The sequence below is a fragment of the Ictalurus furcatus genome, chromosome 6 (genome assembly GCF_023375685.1).
Source record: "Ictalurus furcatus strain D&B chromosome 6, Billie_1.0, whole genome shotgun sequence".
NCBI classification, from domain to species: domain Eukaryota; kingdom Metazoa; phylum Chordata; class Actinopteri; order Siluriformes; family Ictaluridae; genus Ictalurus; species Ictalurus furcatus.
Genome location: NC_071260.1, coordinates 32,049,184 through 32,072,340, shown reverse-complemented (window position 1 = coordinate 32,072,340; position 23,157 = coordinate 32,049,184). Strand labels below are relative to the sequence as shown.

General features: G+C 43.1%; 1 protein-coding gene across 2 annotated transcripts in view; it reads left to right on the top strand.

Annotated features, from left to right (window-relative positions):
• Window positions 1-23,157, top strand: part of plcl1 (phospholipase C like 1) — a 75,576-nt gene that overhangs the window by 40,287 nt on the left and 12,132 nt on the right. For both annotated transcript variants that reach the window (XM_053627696.1, XM_053627697.1), the window contains exons 2-3: window positions 16,965-17,588; window positions 18,749-20,443. In XM_053627696.1, coding sequence (XP_053483671.1) covers window positions 16,965-17,588; window positions 18,749-20,443 — 2,319 coding nt within the window. The remainder of the gene's footprint in view (window positions 1-16,964; window positions 17,589-18,748; window positions 20,444-23,157) is intronic.

Here is a 23,157-nt window from a genome sequence, read left to right as displayed (position 1 = left end):
GGGTGGTGCGGTGAAGCCCCCCCCGCCCCACCTCCACCCCCTCCTCGGATTCGTGGGTTAATGTTACCACAGCATTATTACACAGACATACAAACACACTGATTCTTCCCTCAGCTGTTCTCTCATACTCCCTCTGGGCCTCTCTCTCTCTCTCTCTCTCTCACTGTCTCTCTCTCAGGCAGACCTTTGCTCTCTTCCATTACTTGTCCCCATGCTCACTGTCCTTAGTGACTATTTCCTCTTCCTCTCTCAGATTATTTATGGTTTACTGTTTGTTTTTTTTCTTCTGCATGCACACGAGTAAAGGATAAACGGTGATAACCGCTTCATGCCCGCGGGCCCGTATTGCTCTTCCGAGGGAGCGTGTCTAATGACCTAACTTCAGCGTGTCTTCTTCATAGAACCTCTCCCACTCTATCCCTCGGTCTGTTTTACTTCTCCGTCTTGTTCATTTTTTTCTTTCTCTTTATCTGTCATTCTTTCTTTTTTGCCCACTCGGAGAAAATCCTGGGATTTGGAGCCTCGCCACTCGTTATTAATCGACGTTAATTGGACCCTTTTGTACTCGTGCGGAATTTTTAAGATCGGATTTTGGATTGAGATTTACGTACAAGTTCACATCGGTTTTTATTATTACCACATGCTTAAGTGCCGTCTTGTGTTCAGTGCCGAATTCATTGGCTTGCAGCAGGAATGAATGTGACCTTGCCTTAGTGTGTGGGAGTCAGGCCCAAATCCCCTGTGTTTTCTGCATGGGAGGAAGATCAGCTAATTTTCCTGCTGTAAGTGTGGAAACGTACAGGCGTCTTTTTTAGTACATGACCGATATAGGGTTTTAATGGCCGATGCCGATATCTAGAAAGCAGTGTGGCCGATTGTGCGATATGACACAACTTTAATCACAGTAAATGTACAGAAAACTGGTGAAATTAAATGAACACATTGTGCATAATATTTATATAACATACTCTGAAGACCTTCAAAAATATTCACTTAAGAAACTTGTCCGAATAAAAAATAAATACGTTTTAGTGCAGCTTCTCCTGGTCAAAGTATAGGATATTATTTGAATAATAATTATTCGAATAATAATTTGAATATTATTTGGCGAAGATTTAAGTCTGTTGTCTGTTGTGTTTTGTTTGTCTGTCTCTTTGTAAAAAATAATACCGTCCTGCATGTCAAACGGCTTAGTTAGCGGCATGTAGCTTAGCATAAAAAAACCCACCGGAACACATGAAGCGGTACACTACACGTGATATTACATTAATCATGGACAGTTAAACATGACGCACATGCATTTCAAACCTAGGAATTAAAACGTACCATCTCGCATTACGTCGTATATGATGTTCAGGCGCGATCCAGCTCACCGATCCGGCGTTCATTCAGGGACACACGGGCGTCCGAGTCCGCAGGAAAACACCGCCTTGTTTAAAAGTTTAACTGAAGAAGATATACAGCACTGGGCAAAAGTCTTAGGCACCGGATTCTTTTTAGTACAAACTTTTTCAGACATGATTTACTTGATGACGTCTACATTATCGAGTCGGTACAAAAACGTTTTAGGTTCCCAAACACTAGTTTTCCAGCACACGATTAAAATGTTACAGAAAAATCTTTGCACGTCAGATAGAAAGCAGCGTATTACGTAAGAGAGACTTACTTCGTTGTGTAAAAAACACAACGAAGGCTGCTGGGTTTCGCTGCAAAAATGAGAAGCGAGCGCGACAGGCAAAAATCTGCAGAAGAACCGAGTCTGGTTCTGCAAGACTCTCGATAAACCTTACAGCTCATTTCCTTATAAATAAAACCGCACTAATGATGTCCGATGTCTCGTGGCACTGTTTGAATAAGATTTTGCTGCACGCCAGAGTGGTGTTGTGTGTAACGTTAAAAAACGAACGATTTCTGGACGTTTTACTGTCTGTCAGATGCTCGCGTCGCGTCTGAGTGGGTGTTTTTTTTAGCCAGGATAAGGAACAATGCGTGTATGTGCTATAGTGCGTCAAAAGTCAATGACGATAATTTTAAAAAATGCCAAATATTTGCCTATATATCGGTCTTGGCGATATATCGGTCGACCACTAGTGTTAGTACTTTTTAGTATTGTATCGTTGGCATACAGATTTCACAAATGTTTAACACAGACACATGGTTTCAAGTGATGATCCAGGATCAGGTTTTAATACAGCGGAGAATATAAAATCACATGGCAACTCTGATAGACATTATACGAACCCATTGGTGCACCTTGGATTAGTCTGTGAGATTTATCTGTTGTTCCATGAAGGGACAGGAGGACTTGTCTGAAGACAATTGAACAACGTTGTGTTTAAATCACGAGTCAGATGTCACGTGTATAGTGGTGATAGTGGTGATTCTGACGGCCTTTTGTGCTGTAATGCAGTCAGTTTTAGTTCAGTAGTCCTTATGGAGCTGCCAGAAACCACCATAACCCCACAGAGTTGTTAAAAGCTGAGCTGCTCCAAAAAAATGTTGTGGTATTATTCGTTCCTATGGATTTTCGCCGATGTATCATCGACCTGTCGGGTTCTTATCTTTAAATCGTGTAAAACGGGCAGGAACGAACTCCTCTGTAAATCTTTAAGAGGCTTAGAGAACAGACAGAAATCGTAAAATTCTTTGAGAAACCCTTTGAGAAAGTTTCCTCAGATGTCTAATCACTTTCCAATCCACTTTAATATGCCATATGCCATGTAGTCTGTAAATAACTGGTCAGTGAGACAGGTTTTGTTGTTTTGGCTCTCGACTCACGGGCACATGGGATTTGAAATGTAACAATGTCTATGGAGAAAAAGTGCACAATGTTGGCGTATCAGGGTAGGCGTTTCTCCATCTGGGAGCCGATTCTCACGCACAGCACACTTCGGCACGTATTCTGGGCATAGAATCCGCGGGGGACGCGAGGATTTTTATATTAAAAGTGTCCCCTGCACTTTTTCACAATTTGCGTGTCACTCACGTCACACACATGCTCACGCCCGCATCTGTATCGAGTTGTAACGAGTCTGTATCGAGTTTCTGTATCGAGTTTCGGTTGCGAAGGTCTCGGGAGAGCTCTTTGCTTTTACCCATCATGAGATGTTTCTTGTGTGACACCTTAGTAACGAAAAGCATTTTTATAGACCATCAGTTTACTAACCCAGCTGATCTTAATTTGCACAGATAGGGGGTGTAATTACTTACAGATTTCAGCTGGTTCCTCGCCTTTCCTTCTCTTGGAGAACTGCTTTTTCTTAGCGTGTTCGATACTTTTTTCCCGTGTCGTTCCACTTTATTACACAGAACTTCATTCATGTACTTTAATGTTGTGAATTCTTTATATTTCCGGATTTCTTGAGTTAATACCGATGTCTGGTGAAAACTTCATGTGGAAATATATTTACTGAAAAAAATGTTGACGCGTCCGATACTCATTTCCCCCGCCGTATTTGTTAGTTTAGTTCAATTACAGTCTCTTTGCAACAGTCTGGTTTGAGTGACGTTTCTTTTCTGAACCGTGGCCTGTTGAATAGAATTGAATAGAATAGAATAAAGTAGTGTGTGAATATACAAGCAAATATTATATACTGGTGTGCTACGTACATGCAGTACAATGTAGACTAAACACAATTTGCAGTATTTAAATAATACTGTACAATATACCATATAACATGCAGGTACATGCAGGTATAGATTGCATATTAAGCCAATTAAGTGCAAGAAGAGATAAGACCTATCAATTAGACACATCTGAAATGATGGCTACGCCGACGAAATGCAGACCTCGTAACATTTCAGGGAGTGGACGATCAGCATGAGCTTATCTTCACGTACCTCCACAGAAACATCTCCTGCTTCTCAGTACGGTACGTGTTCTTTGTGATCATCCAGCCGCCTTTGCTCATCGCAGGACTCACATTCAAAATATGAAGATAATGATTATATAATGATTTGTAATGTAATGTAATGCTTTATAATCCTACTATGGAGTGTCACCCAAAACTGGATGGGTTTTCTTTTCAGGCGGGTTCCTCTTTAGGTTCTTCCTCATGTTGTCCCAGAAGGATTTTCCTCGTCATTGTTAGCGCTGGCATAGGGCTGGGCGATGTGATGATATAATAGTGATATTGTGATAAATTACTGTATGTCATAATAAACCTTTATATCATTATCATAGACGCCAACCATATATTTTCGCAGTAATAAACTTTGATTGCTAGCAGCTGATTAGAAGCTGAACTTTGCCCAGTTCCCATAAAGGCAAGTTGGTTCGTTTTGGTCATTAGGTTTGTTAGTTTCCCCCCATCGAACGCCCCCAAAATATTCCTTTCCAGTTTCCAAAATGCAAAAGTGTTAATTCGTTACTACATGGTACACCAGAGCATTGTACCAAATGCACATTTGGAGCTCGGTAAAGCCTTTCTCCTTCTTTGAAGCGTGTTGACCAAATAAACGTTATGCAATGGCTGAAACAATCACAAGAATCACAAGAAAAGCATGCAGGTAGGTGGACTGGCATTACTAAATTTCCCCTAGGTGTGAATGTGCGTGCGGACGGTGCCCTGCGATGGATTAGCTTCCCACCCAAAGTGTATTCACGCCTCGCAAACAATGGAGCACCGAAAGTGGATGCTTTTAACAATATCACTCTAATAAGCAAATGGGAATTTGTTCATTCGTCATGCTAATTCTAGCTAGCTATTATGACATTAGCAAGGAGGACACTACAAAAAAAAAAAAAAAAAAGGTTTTCATTGAGTATACTGTAAAGCATTTTGTCACAAAGCAAGGTTGCTGTAATTGAAAAGGTTGTTAGTGTTACTAAGCAAATCAGGAGTATGAGAGCGTCCTTCTCCAAAACTGTTAGTGTACGGTGGTGCTTGAAAGTTTGTGAACCTGTGACAAGGAGGAGGGAGAAGTCAGGTTGTGAGGAGGCACACCTGGCACTGTGGGAGAGAGAGAGAGGTAATGGAGCGGCTGGAGGTGCCGGTGAGAGGGAGAGAGAGAGTGAGAGAGAGAGAGAGAGACGCACATGGGCTTTATGTTTGGCTCACGCTTGTGTATTTTACGTTATGTTTGAGTCCAGTCGATTATTAAACTTTATGTTTATGTTCAGCCGGTTCCCGCCTCCTTCTTGCCCGACTTTAAAGTTACCTGGGAAGGAGGAGGGACACGCTGTTACTCGTTCTCGCCACTGTGGGAGGATCGCGAAACCGAGGAGGTGGTGTTGCTGGAGCGGTTGCCAAGGAGGACGGAGGAGTCGCTGCCATCTGCCGGGAGGCGGAGAACCCGCTGCCGTCTGCCTGAAAGGGGAGGAGCGGTTGCTGTCCGCCAGGGGATGAAGCTAAACTGCCCTTGTGCAGCTAAACTAAACTAAACTGAAAGTTTGCGGTAACTGTTGATCAGTCCAGTACATCGGCTCAGAGGAGTTTTATCCCGTTCCTCAGTACAGAACAGCTTCAACTCTGGGATGTTGGTGTGTTTCCTCACGTGAACTGCTGCTTCAGGTCCTTCCACAACATTTCTACTGGATTAAGGTCAGGACTCTGACTCGGCCGTTCCAAAACATTCACTTTATTCTTCTTTAACCGTTCTTTGGTAGAACGACTTGTGTGTTTAGCGTCGTTGTCTTGCTGCATGAGATTCAGATCACGGACAGTTGTTGTGACATTGTTCTAGAATTCGCTGGTGTAATTCAGAATTCATTGTTCCATCAATGATGGCGAGTCGTCCTGGCCCAGATGCAGCAAAACAGGCCCAAACAATGATACTACCACCACCATGTTTCACAGATGGGATACGGTTCTTATGCTGGAATGCAGTGTTTTCCTTTCTCCAAATATAACTCTTCTCTTTTAAACCAAAAGATCTAATTTGGTCTCAAAATAGATAGAGCAGTGGAGAGCAGTGGTTTTCTCCTTCCAACCCTGCCATGAACACCATCGGTGTTCAGTGTTCTCCTGATGGTGGACTCATGAACATTAACATTAGCCAATGTGAGAAAGGCCTTTAGTTGCTTAGAAGCTACCCCGGGTTCCTTTTTGACCTCACGGACTATTACACGTCTTTCTCTTAGAGTGATCTCACCTGACTTTAATTTCACCTTCAAATTACCCACTAAAATTAGAGGTCCACATACTTTTCCCACTCACAGATATGTAATATTGGATCATTGACCAAGTACAAGATTTTTGTCATAGTGAATTATTAGCTAGTTAGCATTTGAATTTCGTCATGGAAAAAAGGTCCCCAAGGAACATTTTTCATCTCAGCTTTCATCAACAAAATGATCGCTGGGTTGGATTTTGGGAAATGGGAAAGGCTTGCCAGTGTTTTCACTGCAAATGCAGTTCCAGACGGCTCTGAAAGTGACACATTGCTTCTTTAAACACTCCCCCTTACTCTGAGCATCGCCGTAGGTATTTATAATTACGCGAAGGGAAGCACTGATTGCACGATTTCCATTTTTAATTTGTTATCACTATCAGAGTTTGTGTATCAGTCACCTGGTACTGATCCGTTGCGGACATCCTCACGGTAACCGAGCCGACTTCCTGCTAGTTCCTGTTGCCAAGTTCTGCAAAACATCACGCAGAAGTGTGATGACAACAATTTGTATCCGGTATTCACGTCTCAGGTCTGTGTCGTGTCCACATAACATATGTTCACGAGGCAGAGTATGTCAATGGAACAAACAGGAAGACCTGTTAAATCCAGTGGTTCTGACTAAGGTTTAGCTTACACCAACACTCAGGTCCTTTAATGAAGGACTTAGAAAAAGCTTAAACAAAATGTAAAATGCCAGGTAGCGACAGGATTTTCCTCATTTACTTCCCTTCACTTATTTGCCCAAAGCAGTTAAGCAGATCTTATAAACCCCGCCATGCGCAGTGAGTGTGCAGATGTTCAGCCGCAGTAGCAACACAAGTGTGAACGGACCTGATTCTTCCTGGTTTATCTTCATTAATGATGCACTGAGTGCATCACCGAGCCATCCCTTTAATCCTCAGACTTACCCTTTTTCTCACCCATAATTATTGGCCTCACTGCCTTGTTTAGCACGCTTGCTCTGATACATACCTCCTCACCCATCCAGCTGAGCACATCACCAACGAATACATCTCCCAGAGCAGGATATGAGTGTTAATAGTTCCTCTGACTACAAGCAGGTGCCATGCCAAGCCTGATCCTAACTCAGGTTCCCCATGTGGTACAGTCTTCGGTAATTAGTACAAGCGCAGGAATGAGCTTTGCTAATGAACAATTTGTTTAAATCGACTCCTTGGGGCTGGATTCACCCAATGCAATCAAGCTTAGTCACTGTACTCTGTAAATTCGGACAAGGAGTCCTTGGACCTCTATGCCTGCTTAAAAAAAAAACGTAGCCTTGTCTTCAACCTGAGTCACTTAATCTTGAATAAATAAAATCTTGGCCCAGGTAAGTATAGCGAATGGGGTCTGGAAGGCTTTTTATTTAGTTGAGCGAGAGAGAGAGAAAATGCCGTGATTAATGTTTTATTTCCTGGGCATGTGCCCTTCAAGTCTGGTTGCTAGGCAGCTGAACTCCGTTTGCAATAATATAGACAAATTGGCAGTAATGTTCTGCTAAAGAAATTTAATGTCATCTTAATTAATCTGACATTCAGTTGTACACTGTGTGCTTAGAGGGATTTAGCATGTACTTCAAGGTTCCCTGGTTTTCTTTACATATCAGATGTTTTCTTTCGTTCAATCATTTAAACGATTTAAGCCCTTTTCCCATCCTGAGGAAGAATTCCGAAGACAAACGCGTACTAAACTGTACCGTAATTGTTGCTGGGGTGATTTCCAACCCTTGCATAAGGTGTACCTTTGGTACCAGTTTAGTACCCTTTTCTCTGAGATGTTATGGTCCTGTTTTGTCACACAAACAGCATTCATCCCACCAAAATCGGTATTATTTTCTCTCTCTTACTTTCCAAATGAGAATCCTATCCTTAAACGCGTTGGGATGTGTGCAGCTTGTTTGCTACTATCATGACTGTCTATGCTTACTGAATGACCCACTGTTGTTTTGTCTGTGCCACGTGGAGAGCGAGCGGGTTTGGAGAGCGTCAGAGTGCTTCTTCGCCTAGTGTAATTATGCTCATTCCCTCGGCGCGTGCTTACTGTGGATAAGGGTCCCCTGCTGGATCCAGGATGTGTCCTGCGGTCCTTCAAAGGCAGGAAAGTGAAATGCAAATCCATCTGGATTCAGTGATGCCCTATGCGATGTTTTGAACCCTTAATCCTCCAGAAGATTTCTTGCAAGTCCCCGACTATATAATTCAGAGTAACTCGGTCGAATCACTCCGTATGAGCGTCGTGATGAGCAGCCAACGACGCTGTAAAAGCCTAGTGGCGTCGTACATTCATCTTACATAATAAAAATGCGATGAAATTAAATAAATAAATCCAACACAGTGTCACGGTAAAGCTTTCTGGAATGTCAGCAGATATGTAAAAGTACCTTTATTTGACGGTGGAAAGAATCTCGTGTATTAATCAGTTTGAGTGAACAGAGGAAGGACTTTGTGTAAGTGAAACTTTCCTTTAGGTTGGAATACAGAGTAGCTGTAATACATGGCTGCAATGCTGTTAGCAACAGGCAAAGAGCCAGTGGGTTTACCAGAAGCAGCATGGCATGAAGGAATCAGTTAGGAATCCCTGTAACTTGGCTGACCAGTTCAGATCTACAAAAACAGGCATTCGAATAGCAAAATGGCATCACGTGAAAAATAAGTACCAAGAGTATACATTAAAATGGCAGACATATTCTGGCTAGGCACGTGTATGGTACAAATAGTACAGAACTGCTTGATTAGCTTTGTGTGAAAGATTATAGGTTCCGAGAGAGTTTAATACAGTTTTGCAGAAATTCACGACAGGGTTTATGTGATAAGAGGAAAATGACATAGGTAAAAAAAAAAATCCTGAATAGAGATTTGTAAGTAGAAACTCTCAATACTATTGAAATACAGCTTGTGTGTAAAAAGGGAAAACTTCAATGTTGAGTCTAGAAATGGCAGAATAAAAACTGAGTTACTATGTTTTTACATTGACTACTGTTATCTTCTGCATTAGTTCCAGGGTCGGGGGTTTGATTCCCGCCACCGTCCCGTGTGTGCGGAGTTTGCGTGTTCTCCCCGTGCTCAGGGGGGTTTCTTCCGGACACTCAGGTTTCCTCCCCCAGTCCGAACACATGCGTTGTAGGCTGATTGGCGTGTCCAAATAGTCCCCGAGTCCCCTGGGATAGGCTCCGGGCTCCGCCATAACCCCTTGTAGGATTAAGCGCTATAGAAAATGGATGGACAATAATATGGTTAAATTCTGGAATCTCAGAAGGTGCAGATAAACATCATGGCCTGGACAGTTATTCCGGCTGTGACATGAACAAACGGTTTATATCAAGTACGTTATTGTTTCTGCAGTAACAGCTCATTCACATGGACTTGTATGGTGGCCGCTCCATATAATCTAAACCTAATAATAAATGGATTTTAAAAAGGTATAACCGTTGATGTGGTGCAGACGGTTATGTAATTTATGTTAGGAGTCTCGGGTGTCAGCGATCTGGGTGATTTGTAAAGTTTCCCAGCACGAGAAAGTCTTCACGACAGAGCAGTTTACGGTTTTTTGGGGTTCTCGGTAACATGACACACTGCAGTTTTTGCCTCATTAACTTCAAGAGAGAGTAAAGGAGATGCTGGTAGGAGAATGGTATTATGATGTTATTCATTGCTAACAGGAAAAAAAACCCAAAAAACTTGTCTCGAAGACATTCCACAACATGAAATGTAACTATAACCCATAAAAAGCATCATCTGTCTTTCACTTTTAAATTAAACTGTTGGAATTGTTGGCAAATCCAAAGTGTAATATAAGTGGAATAACAAGCCTTGACCATGCCATGCGTCGGCCTGTATCGCTGTACCAACACCCTGTGTATATTATTTACACAACAGCAAAGACGGTTACGTCTTATTCCTTACACAAGTAATATCAAAGCTAGTTAGCACATGTACTGGATATGAAATATACCTACAATGACAAATCTTTCTCAATACATGACTAAAAATAAGTCCGTAAATATATTCATGATAAAATAAATGAATTTACAGCATAAATGTTGATAACGACTACGCTCCAGGTGTAAATATCGAAACTCGCTGATCTGAATTTTGGCAGTTAACGACCGCATCCATGATCATTAAGGATTTGGTTCATATTGCTCAGTGTGGGCTTAATCGTTCTCTCCGATGCGATAATAAACGGTTAATAAACCTGCTGATTATTTTGCTCATTTGGTCTATTTTCTGATGACGTACTAATGCCAAACTTCATGTTAACTAATGCATTAAATGATAACGAGTCTTTACGGTGAAATTCTTCACTTCACGTACCCCAGCGTGTTAGGAAGTTGGGGTCAGAGCGCGGGGTCAGTCATGATACAGCGCCCCCTGGATCAGAGAGGGTTAAGGGCATTGTTCAAGCGCCCAACAGTGGCAGCTTGGTAGTGCTGGGCCTTGAACCCCTGACCTTCCGATCAATAACCCAGAGCCTTAACCATCAAGCCAGCACTGCACATAAGAATATCAGTCTTTCTTAATAAACTCAAAGGTAACTGTTTCTGCAGTACCCAGTTAGACTGTGAAGTGCACTAGGTAGGGCAGAGACATTACTATCAATCCTTTCAGTACAAATGAAAGCCTCCTGGAAATAAAGCAGCAAATGACAAACATTTTGCACGCTTTAAGCATAGCATCCACTGCGTATCCCTTTAAAAGTAACCACGAATGCTTAGCCTGGTCTGTGAGGAAGTGAAGATGCTGGGAGGAAGAACTGATCTGATATTATAGTCACACAGCACTGGTCTACTGCCCTCTAACCCTCTCGTAGAGTGTAAGAACAAGAGAAGCCCTGTCTTAACTTACTCTTTTATCTGTCGGGAAGACCAGGCACTTTGGCAACTCATGAAATCTCTAGAAGGATTTTTTAAGAAAGTAAGTACTGCTTGGAAATCAGCTCTTGGCAAGGGGGCTTGGTAAGCAGTTGATGGAGTGAGCAGCACATCAGAGTTCTCCCTCTCCTTAGAGGACTTCTTGGAAGTGCGCCCAGTGCCGTGGGCGATTGTTTTCTGAGTGGAAGCTCCGTGTAGGCTGGTGGAAGCTCTGCTGCTTATGTAGGCTGCATTCAGGGCTGCCATAAGAGGAGCCTGATTATGGAAATGGTCAGCAATTAGTGCTGCGCTCTCATTTGAGCGAGACCATTATATGCACATGTTGGCTGTAAGAAATCCTTTTTTACCCTCACGTAAAAAATGGTGGAAAAGAAATAAAGTCTTCGCCATCTTCTTCCCAGCATCGTGTATTAACAGCATAGGTACACGGTTACTTCTGATTGTAGAAACCCCAGAAATTATTCAAGAACCGTACACCTGGTCGATTTTCTATAAGACTACAGTATACACTCACCCTCCGATTTATTAGGAACACTGGTACACATGCACGTTCATGCAGTTATGTGGCAGCGTGATTGGCTGATTAAATCATGCAAAACATCATGAAGATACAGGTCAAGAGCTTCAACAAACATCAGAATAAAGAAATAGCGTGATTTCTCTGATTTGATCATGGCATGGTTGTTTTTACCAGAAGGCTTGTTTGAGTATTTCAGAAATGTTCCGCTGATCTCTTGGGATTTTCACACACTCTCAAGAGTTTGCACAGAAAGGTGCAGAAAACACTGAGTGAGTGACAGTTCTGTAGGAGAAAACGCCTTGTCGATAAGAGCGGTCAGAGGAAAACGGGCCGATTGGTTCCAGCTGCCGGGAAGGATATAATAACTCGTATAATGGCTCTTTACAGGAGGAGAAAAGCATCTCAGCATGCACAAAACATTGATCCTTGAGGTTGATGGGCTACAACAGCAGAAGACCACCCCAGTTTCTACTCCTTTCAGCCAAGAACAGGAATCTGAGGCTATTATGGACACAGCATCACCCAAACTGGACCTTGTCTTTTTCCAGTCTTCAACTATCCAGGTTCTGTGATTCTTCGCCCATGATAGCCTCAGATTTTTTGTTCTGAGATACATTTCTCCTTACCACGATTGTAAAGAGTGCCTCTTCCTGTCAGCTCAGACCAGTCTGCTCATTCTCCTCTGAGCTCTCTCATCAGCAAGGTGTTTCAACCCTCCACGCACAGGATGTTTTTTTGTTTTTCACAACATTCTGTATATCGTGCCCTGTGATATATTGGCACCCTGTCCAGGGTGTACCCCACCTTGTGCCCGATGCTCCCTGGGATAGGCTCCAGGTTTCCCCGCGACCCTGAAAAGGATAAGCGGTATAGAAGATGTATGGATAGATGGATGGACCTTTCTGTTTAAACTCTAGAGATTGTTGTGTGTGAAACTCACAGGAGATGAACAGTTTCTGAAACACTCAAACCAGCTCCTCTGCCAGCATCAACCATGCCAAGTCACAGAGATCACACGTTTCCCCCCATATTAACTGAAGCTCTCGACCGGTATCCTCGTATTCCTCGTGCTGCTGCCACATGACGAGCTGATTGGATAACTGCATAAAGAGCAGGTGTTCTATAACTGAATGATCCGTGGATATCGATGGAAACTGGAAGCATTTCTTCATGTATACATGTTCTCTGGAGGCAGTGGTGTTGTTACTTGATATTAAGGCTTTAATTTTATCAGTATGTCTTACCACATAGTTCAAAAGACTGGCCTTAAAGCCCTGATAAGCCTTACAGCTCCTACTCCATTATAAAGCAATTTAAGACCTAGTATGGGATCAGAGTAGTAAAAGCTCCATTGTTGACTTTCCAAATTGTTTCCAAGTAACTGAAGACCCAGGTTATTTGGACAGTGGTTCAGTGTCCTGCAGTATATTGTTTTCAATGTATACAAGCAGGCAGTTTAATCAGTTCACACTGCTGTTCACATTTGAACTGTTTATAATAATTTTCCGCACTTGGGTGGTCTGGTGAGAAGCACTACTCTACTGACCTAGCTTCTTAAACTGCATATCTTTGCATCGGGTAAACGTTATTGCTTATATAGCCATGCCTTGTCTGATTAACAAGTGTTCAGTAATCTCCACTACATTTTCCATCCCTCTTTGTCCACATGTTTGTGATTAAAAGGTGTGAGAATAACTCTTTTTTTAAATCTCATGCCCGTCTCCTCCAGAAGGAATTCTGAATAACCCTGCCCGCACGTGCAGAAGGTTTGACCAATCCCTCCCGCTCAAGCAGTTACTATTTCGGTTTGTACCTGCCACCAATATTTGCTAAAGAGCTTTGTTGGTTTATTTTCCAAATATGAACAAGTTAGCAGTTTAAACGAAAGAGATCCTGCCCAAGATGAAGCAGTTACTGAAGATGAACGAATGAACATGCTAAACGCACTGTATCCAATACGCTTACATGTTAATCAACGTGGCATTTTGTTGTCGTTGTTGAGTTTCATATCTGACCGCACACTCCCTCCCACATGCGAATAAAAACTGCTCACTTCTGAGGCTTTTTTTTTTTGGGTCCTGTGGGATCCCGGTCCCCAAGCACACCTCTATTTCTGACATATCAGGCTGTGTATTAATAAATTCAGCCTCATGAGATCAACACTAGGTCCCATTTTCATTGTTCCAGGACTTTTGTATTTAAATTAGTCACACCGTTGGGTTGTTGAGCACCTAAACTCATTGTATGGTAATCCAAGTTCACTGCCACCAGAGAATTATAGCTACTTCATCTGACTCGGATTAGCTGTGGGAGCGCCATGCTACGGGTGGTACTAATTTCAGAGGTTGGTCATTAGCTGGATTTAAGCTTCACTCAAGCTTCCATGGAAGAACAGATTATATGCAGCAGCAGGTGTTGGAGTGAGTGGAAATATCTTAGGTGTTGGTGATGTTATAGGCAGTCGGCTAGTGGTAATCGGGTTAATGCGTTAGATCAGTTGACGGCCCAAGAGGGGAATGTATTTAGCCATGTATATCCACACAATATAGAGTTCTTTGATCACTAGGGAGTCATGGTTTATTGTCTCACTGGCATTTTTCCGATAATGGCGAATGACCATTTAGCCCAAAGCTGAGTTGTTTGAACATGGAATAATCGATGCATAATCGCAATATATTGTTTCTGTGCTGCTTCCAATTGCTCAGCTAGCCTCTGTTTCATCTTTCTCTGATCTTTGCTTACTCACAAAGTTCTACTGAAGACAGAGCGCTCAGTAGGCTGCCCATGACCTTTCATGACAATTGATTTATAGTTGATTTATTAATGTGCCAAAAATAGCCATAAAATGGCTCCACTACCTGCATTTTTCCAGTATAGTCTGTTCTATTCTACCATGATACAGATCTCTGGCTCTTCAATGTTTTATGATAATCCAGAACACTCCTACACTCGTAAAGACCTGGGTCTAAGCAGATATTTAAAAAATAAAATAAATAAAGATGGTTTCTCACAACCAGTGGCCAGGAGGATTACATTTACATCATTTAACAGATGCCCTTATCCAGAGTGACTTACAGTTATCTCATTTTTTTAAAATACAAATGAACAGTTGAGGGTTAAGGGCCTTGCTCAAGGGCCCAGTAGGTTGGCAGTTTGGCATTTGAACTCATGACCTTCTGATCAGAAGTCTTAACATCCTAACCACAGAGCTACCACTTCCCACTTAATACCGCAATGTTTTTCTATTCATTTGTTTTCCCACGTGATTTGGGGCTATCATTACTTTCTAACAGCATCATGTACTGTTTGATTCTTTTCCTGTCTTTCCCCTTTTACTGACCATTATCTCCTCTTCTATCCGCCTCCCTCCTTGTATTTTTTATGAGTAGTGGGAGAGAACAATGAGACTATATTTAACCCCACTTCATCTCCCATTGCTGTTCCACTGTGCAGGTGGCTTGTTTATATATGTTTCTATATTTATACACCTGGGGTTATGTCATGCTGTTCCTGTAATCTATAGAACCATTTTTCAATCTACACTTTGCACTATTTAGCTGCTAATTTGGGCATCAAGTGAACTGCTTCTTCTTCTAGCTATCTTTCAGCCCATCATTCTCACCACTTGCAATACTCACCATCTTTGCACATTTTCCCATCCATTACTACCACTTCCTGACCGCTTGTCAATAACTAAAGATAAACAACCCCAAAATGTTTATAGAGCAAGCATAGGTGCCCTTTTAAACCAGCACGGTGGATGAACAGCTTTGCTAAAGACATCAGGATTTCTTCAGCATTCATTGGTGTCTGTTGTGCACACCTCAAGGTCCTTGGTACCAGCAGTGGTAATGCCTCAAGGCCCAGAGCCCTACATGGTAATTGTTGCTGACCCAGCTCTTTACGGATGAGTTTCGCCATCTTGCTGGTTTCTTTCTTTCAGCTGTTTGCTCTAAGTCTCTATGAGCCTGGATTTTCTGCAGTTGGTTCTGGCTCATCTGCTAGGTCCTGATCCAGAGCAACAGGCAGTTTTTAAAGAATGACTTCTGCCAGCCCTGTAATGAGCCAGCCAGACTGAGACAGATGAGAGTTGGAGGATCTGAAGTTACTTCTCCAAAGTCTGCTGTCTCGTTAGTCTTGACCTAGAAGGTTCGATTATGTTAAAAACGAGAAAAAAAAAAGAAAAAAAAAGTGTCCGGAAAGTTTCTCCTGTCTGCTGAAGGGCAACTTCTGGAAGCTCAGGTTTTGTTCTGCTGATTATATTACAGGCGACACCAGGGCTACCACCACTGTGTTAACTCAGCCTACTCACACCTTGTACATCTGAATTATACGCATAAACAGTACAGGAGAGCTGGCATAATCGTAAATAAATAATTAAATAAAATGGGCGCAGGCATGGGTTAGCACATTCGCCTCACACCTCCAGGGTTCTGGGTTCGATTCCCGCCGCTGCCCCGTGTGTGCGGAGTTTGCATGTTCTCCCCGTGCTGCGGAGGTTTCCTCCGCCACCTTACTCCAGTTTCCTCCCCCAGTCCAAAGACATGCATGGAAGGCTGATTGGCATGTCCAATGTGTATGAATGTGTATGTGATTGTGCCCTGCGATGGCTTGTACCCCGCCTTGTGCCCGATGCTCCCTGGGATAGTCTCCAGGTTCCCCGTGACCCTGTAGGATAAACGGAATAGAAAATGGATGGATGGATGGATGGATGGATAAATAAATAAAGAAATAAGTAACATTATAATAGACCCATAGTGAAAATAATAGGGATAACTACTTCAAGTATATAATGTGTTTTCAAATATAGAATCTGTAACAGTTAGGCAAAGTGCATAGACGAGCAGTGCAGGGAAAGGTAGTTGATAGCTTCAGGATGTGGAAGGGAGAATGGGCCAATACTGTATGACAGCATGGAGGGAAAATAGAGCAGATTTATCCTAGAGGAAATGAAGAAGCATAACACACAGGACTAGAAAGAGGGTTGGGGTTTGCTGGTGGTTTATTACACAACTAACATACAATCCAAAATCAAGGTTGTAAGGAGGGCAATGGGCAACACGCATCAAGAATGACACACAAACACAATCTGCAAAAAATGAGGCAAGGGTCAAAATACATGAAGGGCAAGGGGGGGAGGAGGGGGGGATTGAACCAAAGCTAGTGGGAGGTATAATGTCCTGGGCTGATGTGACAAGGAGCTTGATTTATTTCCAGACTATTCTACAAAGTAAATGTAAGTCAGCCATGTGTGTAGTACATATTACAATATATATACGTTACCATATATCACTATATGTATATAATACATATATTAATTTAGCATCTAAAATAAGTTATGTTTTAAGCCGGGTAGTTTTAAAAGCATGTCTTGCAGAGTCCTTCAGTGTTCCTTCAATCTCTGGTCTCTGATTTCTCCAGAATCATAACAGAACCTGAATCATGCTCTCTCTCCTGTAGGACCCATCAGTCACCAAAGTTGGAGGTGGGCGTAAGAAAACGGTCTCCTTCAGCAGCATGCCCTCAGAAAAGAAAGTGAGCAGCGCAGATGACTGTTTGGCCTTCATGCAGGGTGGCTGTGAGCTAAAAAAAGTGCGCCCCAACTTGCGTATTTATTGCCGTTTCTACACCCTAGACCCTGAACAAGCCTGTCTGCGTTGGGAGCCTTCAAAAAAGGACGCGGAACGCGCCCGACTGGACATTTCCTCTATCAGGGAGGTCCGCACAGGCAAAAGCACTGAAACCTTTCTCCACAATGGCCCTTCAGACCACCTGGCTGAAGAGGCTGCCTTCTCCATCATTCATGGAGATGACTATCAGTCCCTGGACCTGGTGGCACTGTCGCCCGATGTAGCAAACATCTGGGTGACTGGCCTGCGGTATTTAGTGTCCCACCCTGGAGCCTTGGCCGGTGGAGCCGGAGGAGATGGAGGACTAGGAGAGAGAACCGTGGGAAGCAAGTTACGGAGGGACTGGCTGGCAGCAGAGTTTGCCCTGGGGGATGAGGATGGGCACGGGATTGTATCAGAGGACATAGCTGTGGCCACCATCTGCAGGCTGTGCCCTGGAATTAAGGAGGCAAAGGTGAGACGGACATGATTTGTCAAACCTCTCTACAAGTCTGTGACTGTTTGCCATTATCAGTACTGAAAACAATTGCAACATATGAGTACAACTGTTACTATGAACAGAACTTATGAATGATAAATATGTACATTTGTATTTGTTTTTCAAAATGTGAACAATTTCTAAACCATCATTTAAACTTGTGTAAAATGCCAAGGTGTTATTAGAGTTTAGAGCACCAAAAAGCTTTTAAAACCAACCGATTGTTTAGTCAGAGCTAAACGTTGAGCGTTATCTGAATGATTATCAGCTTTTTGAATGGGGCATTTTTTGGAAATGCAGAATCCTTTATATAGAACGAGGGTTCACCTAGAGGGTTAAACAGGATTGCCTATTATGGTGTTTTTAATTAGTATGCTCATTAAATAAGTGAGAGTCAAATGCTGGGGTTGAAAGCGTTAAAGCAGCAGGGGACTGTTCATAGTCTTAAACAAAACAAATGATATGGGCGCAGATTTCAGGATCAGTGGTTTTACCAAGGCCCATGTCTCTGCATCACTAGTCGGTCTGGCTGCTGCGCTTCACAGTGACTGCGAGAGTGGAATTTAACAGCTGCACAGATGCATGTCTATGTGTGTGTGTGTGTGTGTGTGTGTGCGTGTGTGGAGGGAAAGGCTACTGACAGCTGAGGACAGAAGGAGGACAGATAAGAGCAACAATACCATGCCTCTAAGTCTCTGTGACGAGGGGTGTGAGGCAGCTGCTTCATGTGGCAACAAAAAACAAACAATTAAAGACACTAAAGGGCAAATAGAGAAGGCAGAAAAGAGTAGAGTCTGTGCTGCTGGCTGTGATTTGCAGCACTCGTTACTGTACTATAGACTTGGACTTGATTGATCATGTCAAATTTCTGTGGAAATCTCCCATTACTGTTAAAATCTTCAACAGTTGGGCAAGTTTAGAGGAGCTTACACTCTTGGAACTTTTCTTAAAGGAAAGCCCTGGTTTGTATGTGATGTATGGTTTACGTGATCCTCCAGACGACAACCAAATCCATAAGGGTTTAAGACTGTAAAATGTATTGTTTAATGCGGTGTGTTCTAAGCTTCTAGCTGTGTTCGTAAGATATAGACTATAGAACTGAACAAACTTCTCCCCTCTCTACACTCATGGCTTAGGTGCGTCTGCGCTTTAAGGAGATCCAACGTAGCAAAGAGAAGCTGACATCTCATGTGACACTTGAAGAATTTCAGGAGGCTTACTGCGAGCTGTGCACCCGGCCTGACGTTTACTTCCTTTTGGTGCAGCTATCGAAAGACCGGGAGTGCCTAGACGTACAGGACCTACGTCTTTTCTTGGAGACTGAGCAGGGGTTGCCGCTGGCCACCACTGAAGGCTGCGTAGAGCTCCTGCGGCGCTTTGAACCCTCTGGAGTTTGCCGCGAGAAAGGCCTCCTGGGCCTGGATGGCTTCACTCACTACCTTCAGTCAACTGAGTGCCAGTTGTTTGACCCTGAGCACCAGTATGTATGTCATGACATGACCTTGCCCTTGTGCCACTATTACATCAGCGCCTCCTACCGCTCCTACCTGCTAGATGATCAGGTGCATGGCAAGGCTGATCTGTTAGGGCTGACACGAGCCCTACGATCTGGGTGTCGATGTTTGGAGATTGGGGTAACAGATGGACCTGATGGGGAACCACTTTTGGGTGTTGATCATGAGTCAGACACCAAGCATCATCATCACCATCATCATCATCATCATCATCACCATAGCCTAGTCACACTGCACAGTGCTCTGGACGTGATTAACAAATACGCCTTTCTGACTTCTCAGTACCCATTGCTACTATACTTGTGTCAGCGATGTTCCCCTAGTCAGCAGCAGACTCTAGCACTGCACCTAAAGAAGGTGTTTGGAGCAAAACTGTACAGGCCTGAATGTCTGCCCATCACTCCTGGGGGACGCACGACCACATGGCCTTCTCCAGAGCAGCTAAAGGGAAGGGTGCTGCTGATAGGCAAGAAGCTTCCTCCAGAAGAGGACGGCTCTGAGGGAGAAGTATCTGAGGAGGATGAGGAGATCGGTGGTGGAGGTCCACTGGCTGGTCGTCGGATGACCATTCCTGGGGAGGAGGACCTAGGGGTTGTTCTGGTGGTCCCACCTCCCCCTCAGCCAAGGCGACTTCGATTGCGGCGAGAGCTTTCTGATCTGATCGCAGTGGCTCGAACTGGTAGCCGTAACTTCTATGCTCACCGTACCAGCGCCCAGCAGTCTCAACAAACCTCTCCTCCCACCACCCCCTCCACACCCAGCACCCCAGGCCTCCCAGACTCCCCTTATTTGACCCTGTGCTCTTTAGGAGAGGGTGAAGCAGGCCGGCTGGCAAGTGAGAGCCCTGAGGAGCTGGTAAGCTTCACTAAGCGCTTTCTTACTCGAGTTCGACCCAGCTCAGTCCGGCTAGACTCCAGCAACCCCAACCCCCAAGGCTACTGGAAAGGAGGTGTGCAGCTGGTTGCACTCAACCAGCAGACACCAGGTGCCATGCTGGATCTAAGCCGAGGCCGCTTTGCACAGAATGCAGGCTGTGGATATGTGCTGAGGCCAGCTGTCATGCGAGATGAAGTCTCCTACTTCAGTGCCCAGTCACAGGGCTGCATGCCTGGTGTACCACCGCAGACTCTCAGGGTGAAGGTTATCAGTGCTCACAGTCTGCCCAAACCACAGGGCTCAGGGGCCAAGGGTGAAGTCATCGACCCCTATGTGGTACTAGAGCTGCATGGTGTACCGGCAGACTGTGCTGAGCAGAGAACTCGCACCGCAGCCCAGAACCAGGATAACCCGCTGTTTGACGAGACGTTTGAGTTTCAGGTAAGAGAGAGTTTGATTCCACTGATTTGCACAGAACCAGTACTACTTTCCACAAGACATATTTAAAGACCAGCCTGGCAAGATGGATTTAACAGTCAAGCTATTTAATGGCAATTGGGATTAAGAATCAGACAGGCTTGTAATTACTGGAGGACAAACCACAGCAGGAAAGAATTATATCATCACTGCTTCATTTCCATATTGATCGATACGTTCGCTAGGAAAATGTTTAACTCCTTGGCTTTTGTCAGAGATTTAAGTTAAAAGTGTGAGCTGTTCTTTGAAATATCGTAGAAGATGGCGTTAAAACCTTTTTTTATGTGAGTACGCCTGGAACATGATTTTTGGTAGTTTAATCCGTAAGGCTGCAAAGAATCTATCTCGATATAAACGTATGAAATGTTTTTCAGGGATTTCCTTTAACAAAGCACTCAATGCTGTCACTGTATCTTTGCGTACCCAGCCATGTTTGAAACGTTTTTACCAATAACTTCCACTGGACACCACAAATGTCACAGCCTTTGCTTTTAAAACATTTTTTTTTTTTTACAAAAAAAGTGCTACTGTAGCATTGCTGAGGTAATGTCATTTCGAAATGTGAGCGTAACAGAAAGATTATTGCTTAGCCTGGACTTCGCATAAACAGTTCAAGAAGACGTGAGTGAGTACCACAGTAAGGCAGAAGGCCAATGCAAGTCTGAGGTCTGAAACAAGACAGACTCTATGTGTAGCTCTAAACTAGAAATCAAATCTCCATGGAGAGGATGACTGGAGTCATCTACAAATTGATAAGATCATGCACTTTCACTGTAAATTATTGTGCTGGGAACATACAGAATGGGCACATGCATACATTCACACACATGTACATGCTGACTGTAATAATAATCAACAAAAAAACTCTCGGGACATCGATGGTTGAAATGAGCAACTATAGTAGTAGTGATTATAAAATGTTTCATAGTTTCCCTTTTAGCGCCAACTCAGCTACAGTAATAAGGAACCCAGGTAAGGCGGGTTCATGTGAATCCCGATGATCCTGAGTTGCTCTAAAAGCACAGAGATTGTAAACTAGTCTGAGCATGTGCAGAAATTTGGTGTAAAAATGATGCAATGAGAACAAATTGTTTTGTTCACTGATATTTGTTCGTCAAGGAGTGCATGCTTTAGAAGTTACAGTCCTACAAAAAAATACATAGCAAAAAAATGTTGTACACTAGCACACATGCAGATGAGTAAAACTGACATATTATACAACCTCAATTCTGAAAAAGGTGGGACGGTTGGGAAATGCTAATAAAAACAAAGAGGAGTGAATGTACTTTGAGTTGTATTTAAACAAAAGAACGTATAAAGACGAGGTATTTGATGTTCTATCTAATCAACTGCGTAGTTTTTTTTTTTGAAGATAAACGTTTATTTTAAAAGTGATGCATGAAACACATTCCAAGAAAAGTTGGGACAGGGGCAGTTTGGGACTAATAGCGATGTGAGAAGTTGAAATAAGAAGGTGATGTGAAACAGGTGAGACGATCGTCTAATCATAGTATATAAGGATCCTCCAAAAAAGGCCGAGTCCTTCAAGAGCAAGGACGGGTCGAGTCTCGCCGATCTACCAACAGATGCGTCAGAGAATAATCCATCACTCTGAGAAGAACGTTCCCCAAAGACAAATCGGGAGGATTTTGGGCGTTTCACATTCAACAGTGCACAATATAATTAAACGATTCAAGGAATCCGGTCAAATCTCGGTGCGTAAAGGGCGAGGCCGAAAACCACTTCTGAATGCGCGTGATCTCCGATCCCTCAGACGTCACTGTCTTAAAAACCGTCATGAGTCTGTAATGGAGATCCTGACATGGGCTCGGGAATACTTTGGTAACTGTTTTTACTCGACACCATTCGCCGCTGCATCCACAGATGCAAGTTAAGGCTTTACTATTGCTATGTCCAGAGACGTATTCTTTATTGTTTTCTTTACAGTTTTTGTTGAATATTTTTTCTTTAGTGTTTTTTCCATGTTTCTCTCTCTGTTTCTTCTTTGGCTCCTCCTACTCAATCTGTCTGGTGGGTAGCTGATTGCCCCAAGCTGTCCCTGCTTACCAGTCAAGAGTGAGCCAGCATAAAAGCAGAGAAGAAACTGCTAGAGTTTGAGAAATTTTCACTCCAAGAGTGTTCTCCAGAGCGCTGTCTTTGTCCTGCCCAGCCTGTAGCTACAGTTTACAGTCTCGGTGTTGAACATGATAACTGCTTAACCTTCTTCTCTGTGGTATTGTAGTAATTATTGATTGTTGTGAGTGTCTCCAACATTTAAAAGGTTAATGTTATAATTTACCTTTATTAGTCCTTTCTATTTTTGTTTTGTTTTATTGCTGAGGCTGTTAATACCAAGTTTATTAGTTAATTAATTGTTGTTTATTTTGGAGCTGTAGGGAGGTGGGCGGCATTTTTGTTTAACTCTTGTTTTCTCCTGTTTTGGGGCCAGGAATGGAGTTAGGGTACAATTCCGCTGTTATTTTTCTTTTCTTTGGTTCTTAGTTTAGTTAGAGGTTTAAATTCCCCAGTAAGACTATTTATTTTCGTAATTTTGGCTTTGCCCCGTCCTGAACCCACTGCTTCTCTTTTAAGCTTTTTTTTTAAATCGCAATACCTTATCTTTGTTCCATGAGCTGTAAATAAAAATCGTTACGGTAATTCGTTTGCTTGTGGTGCTG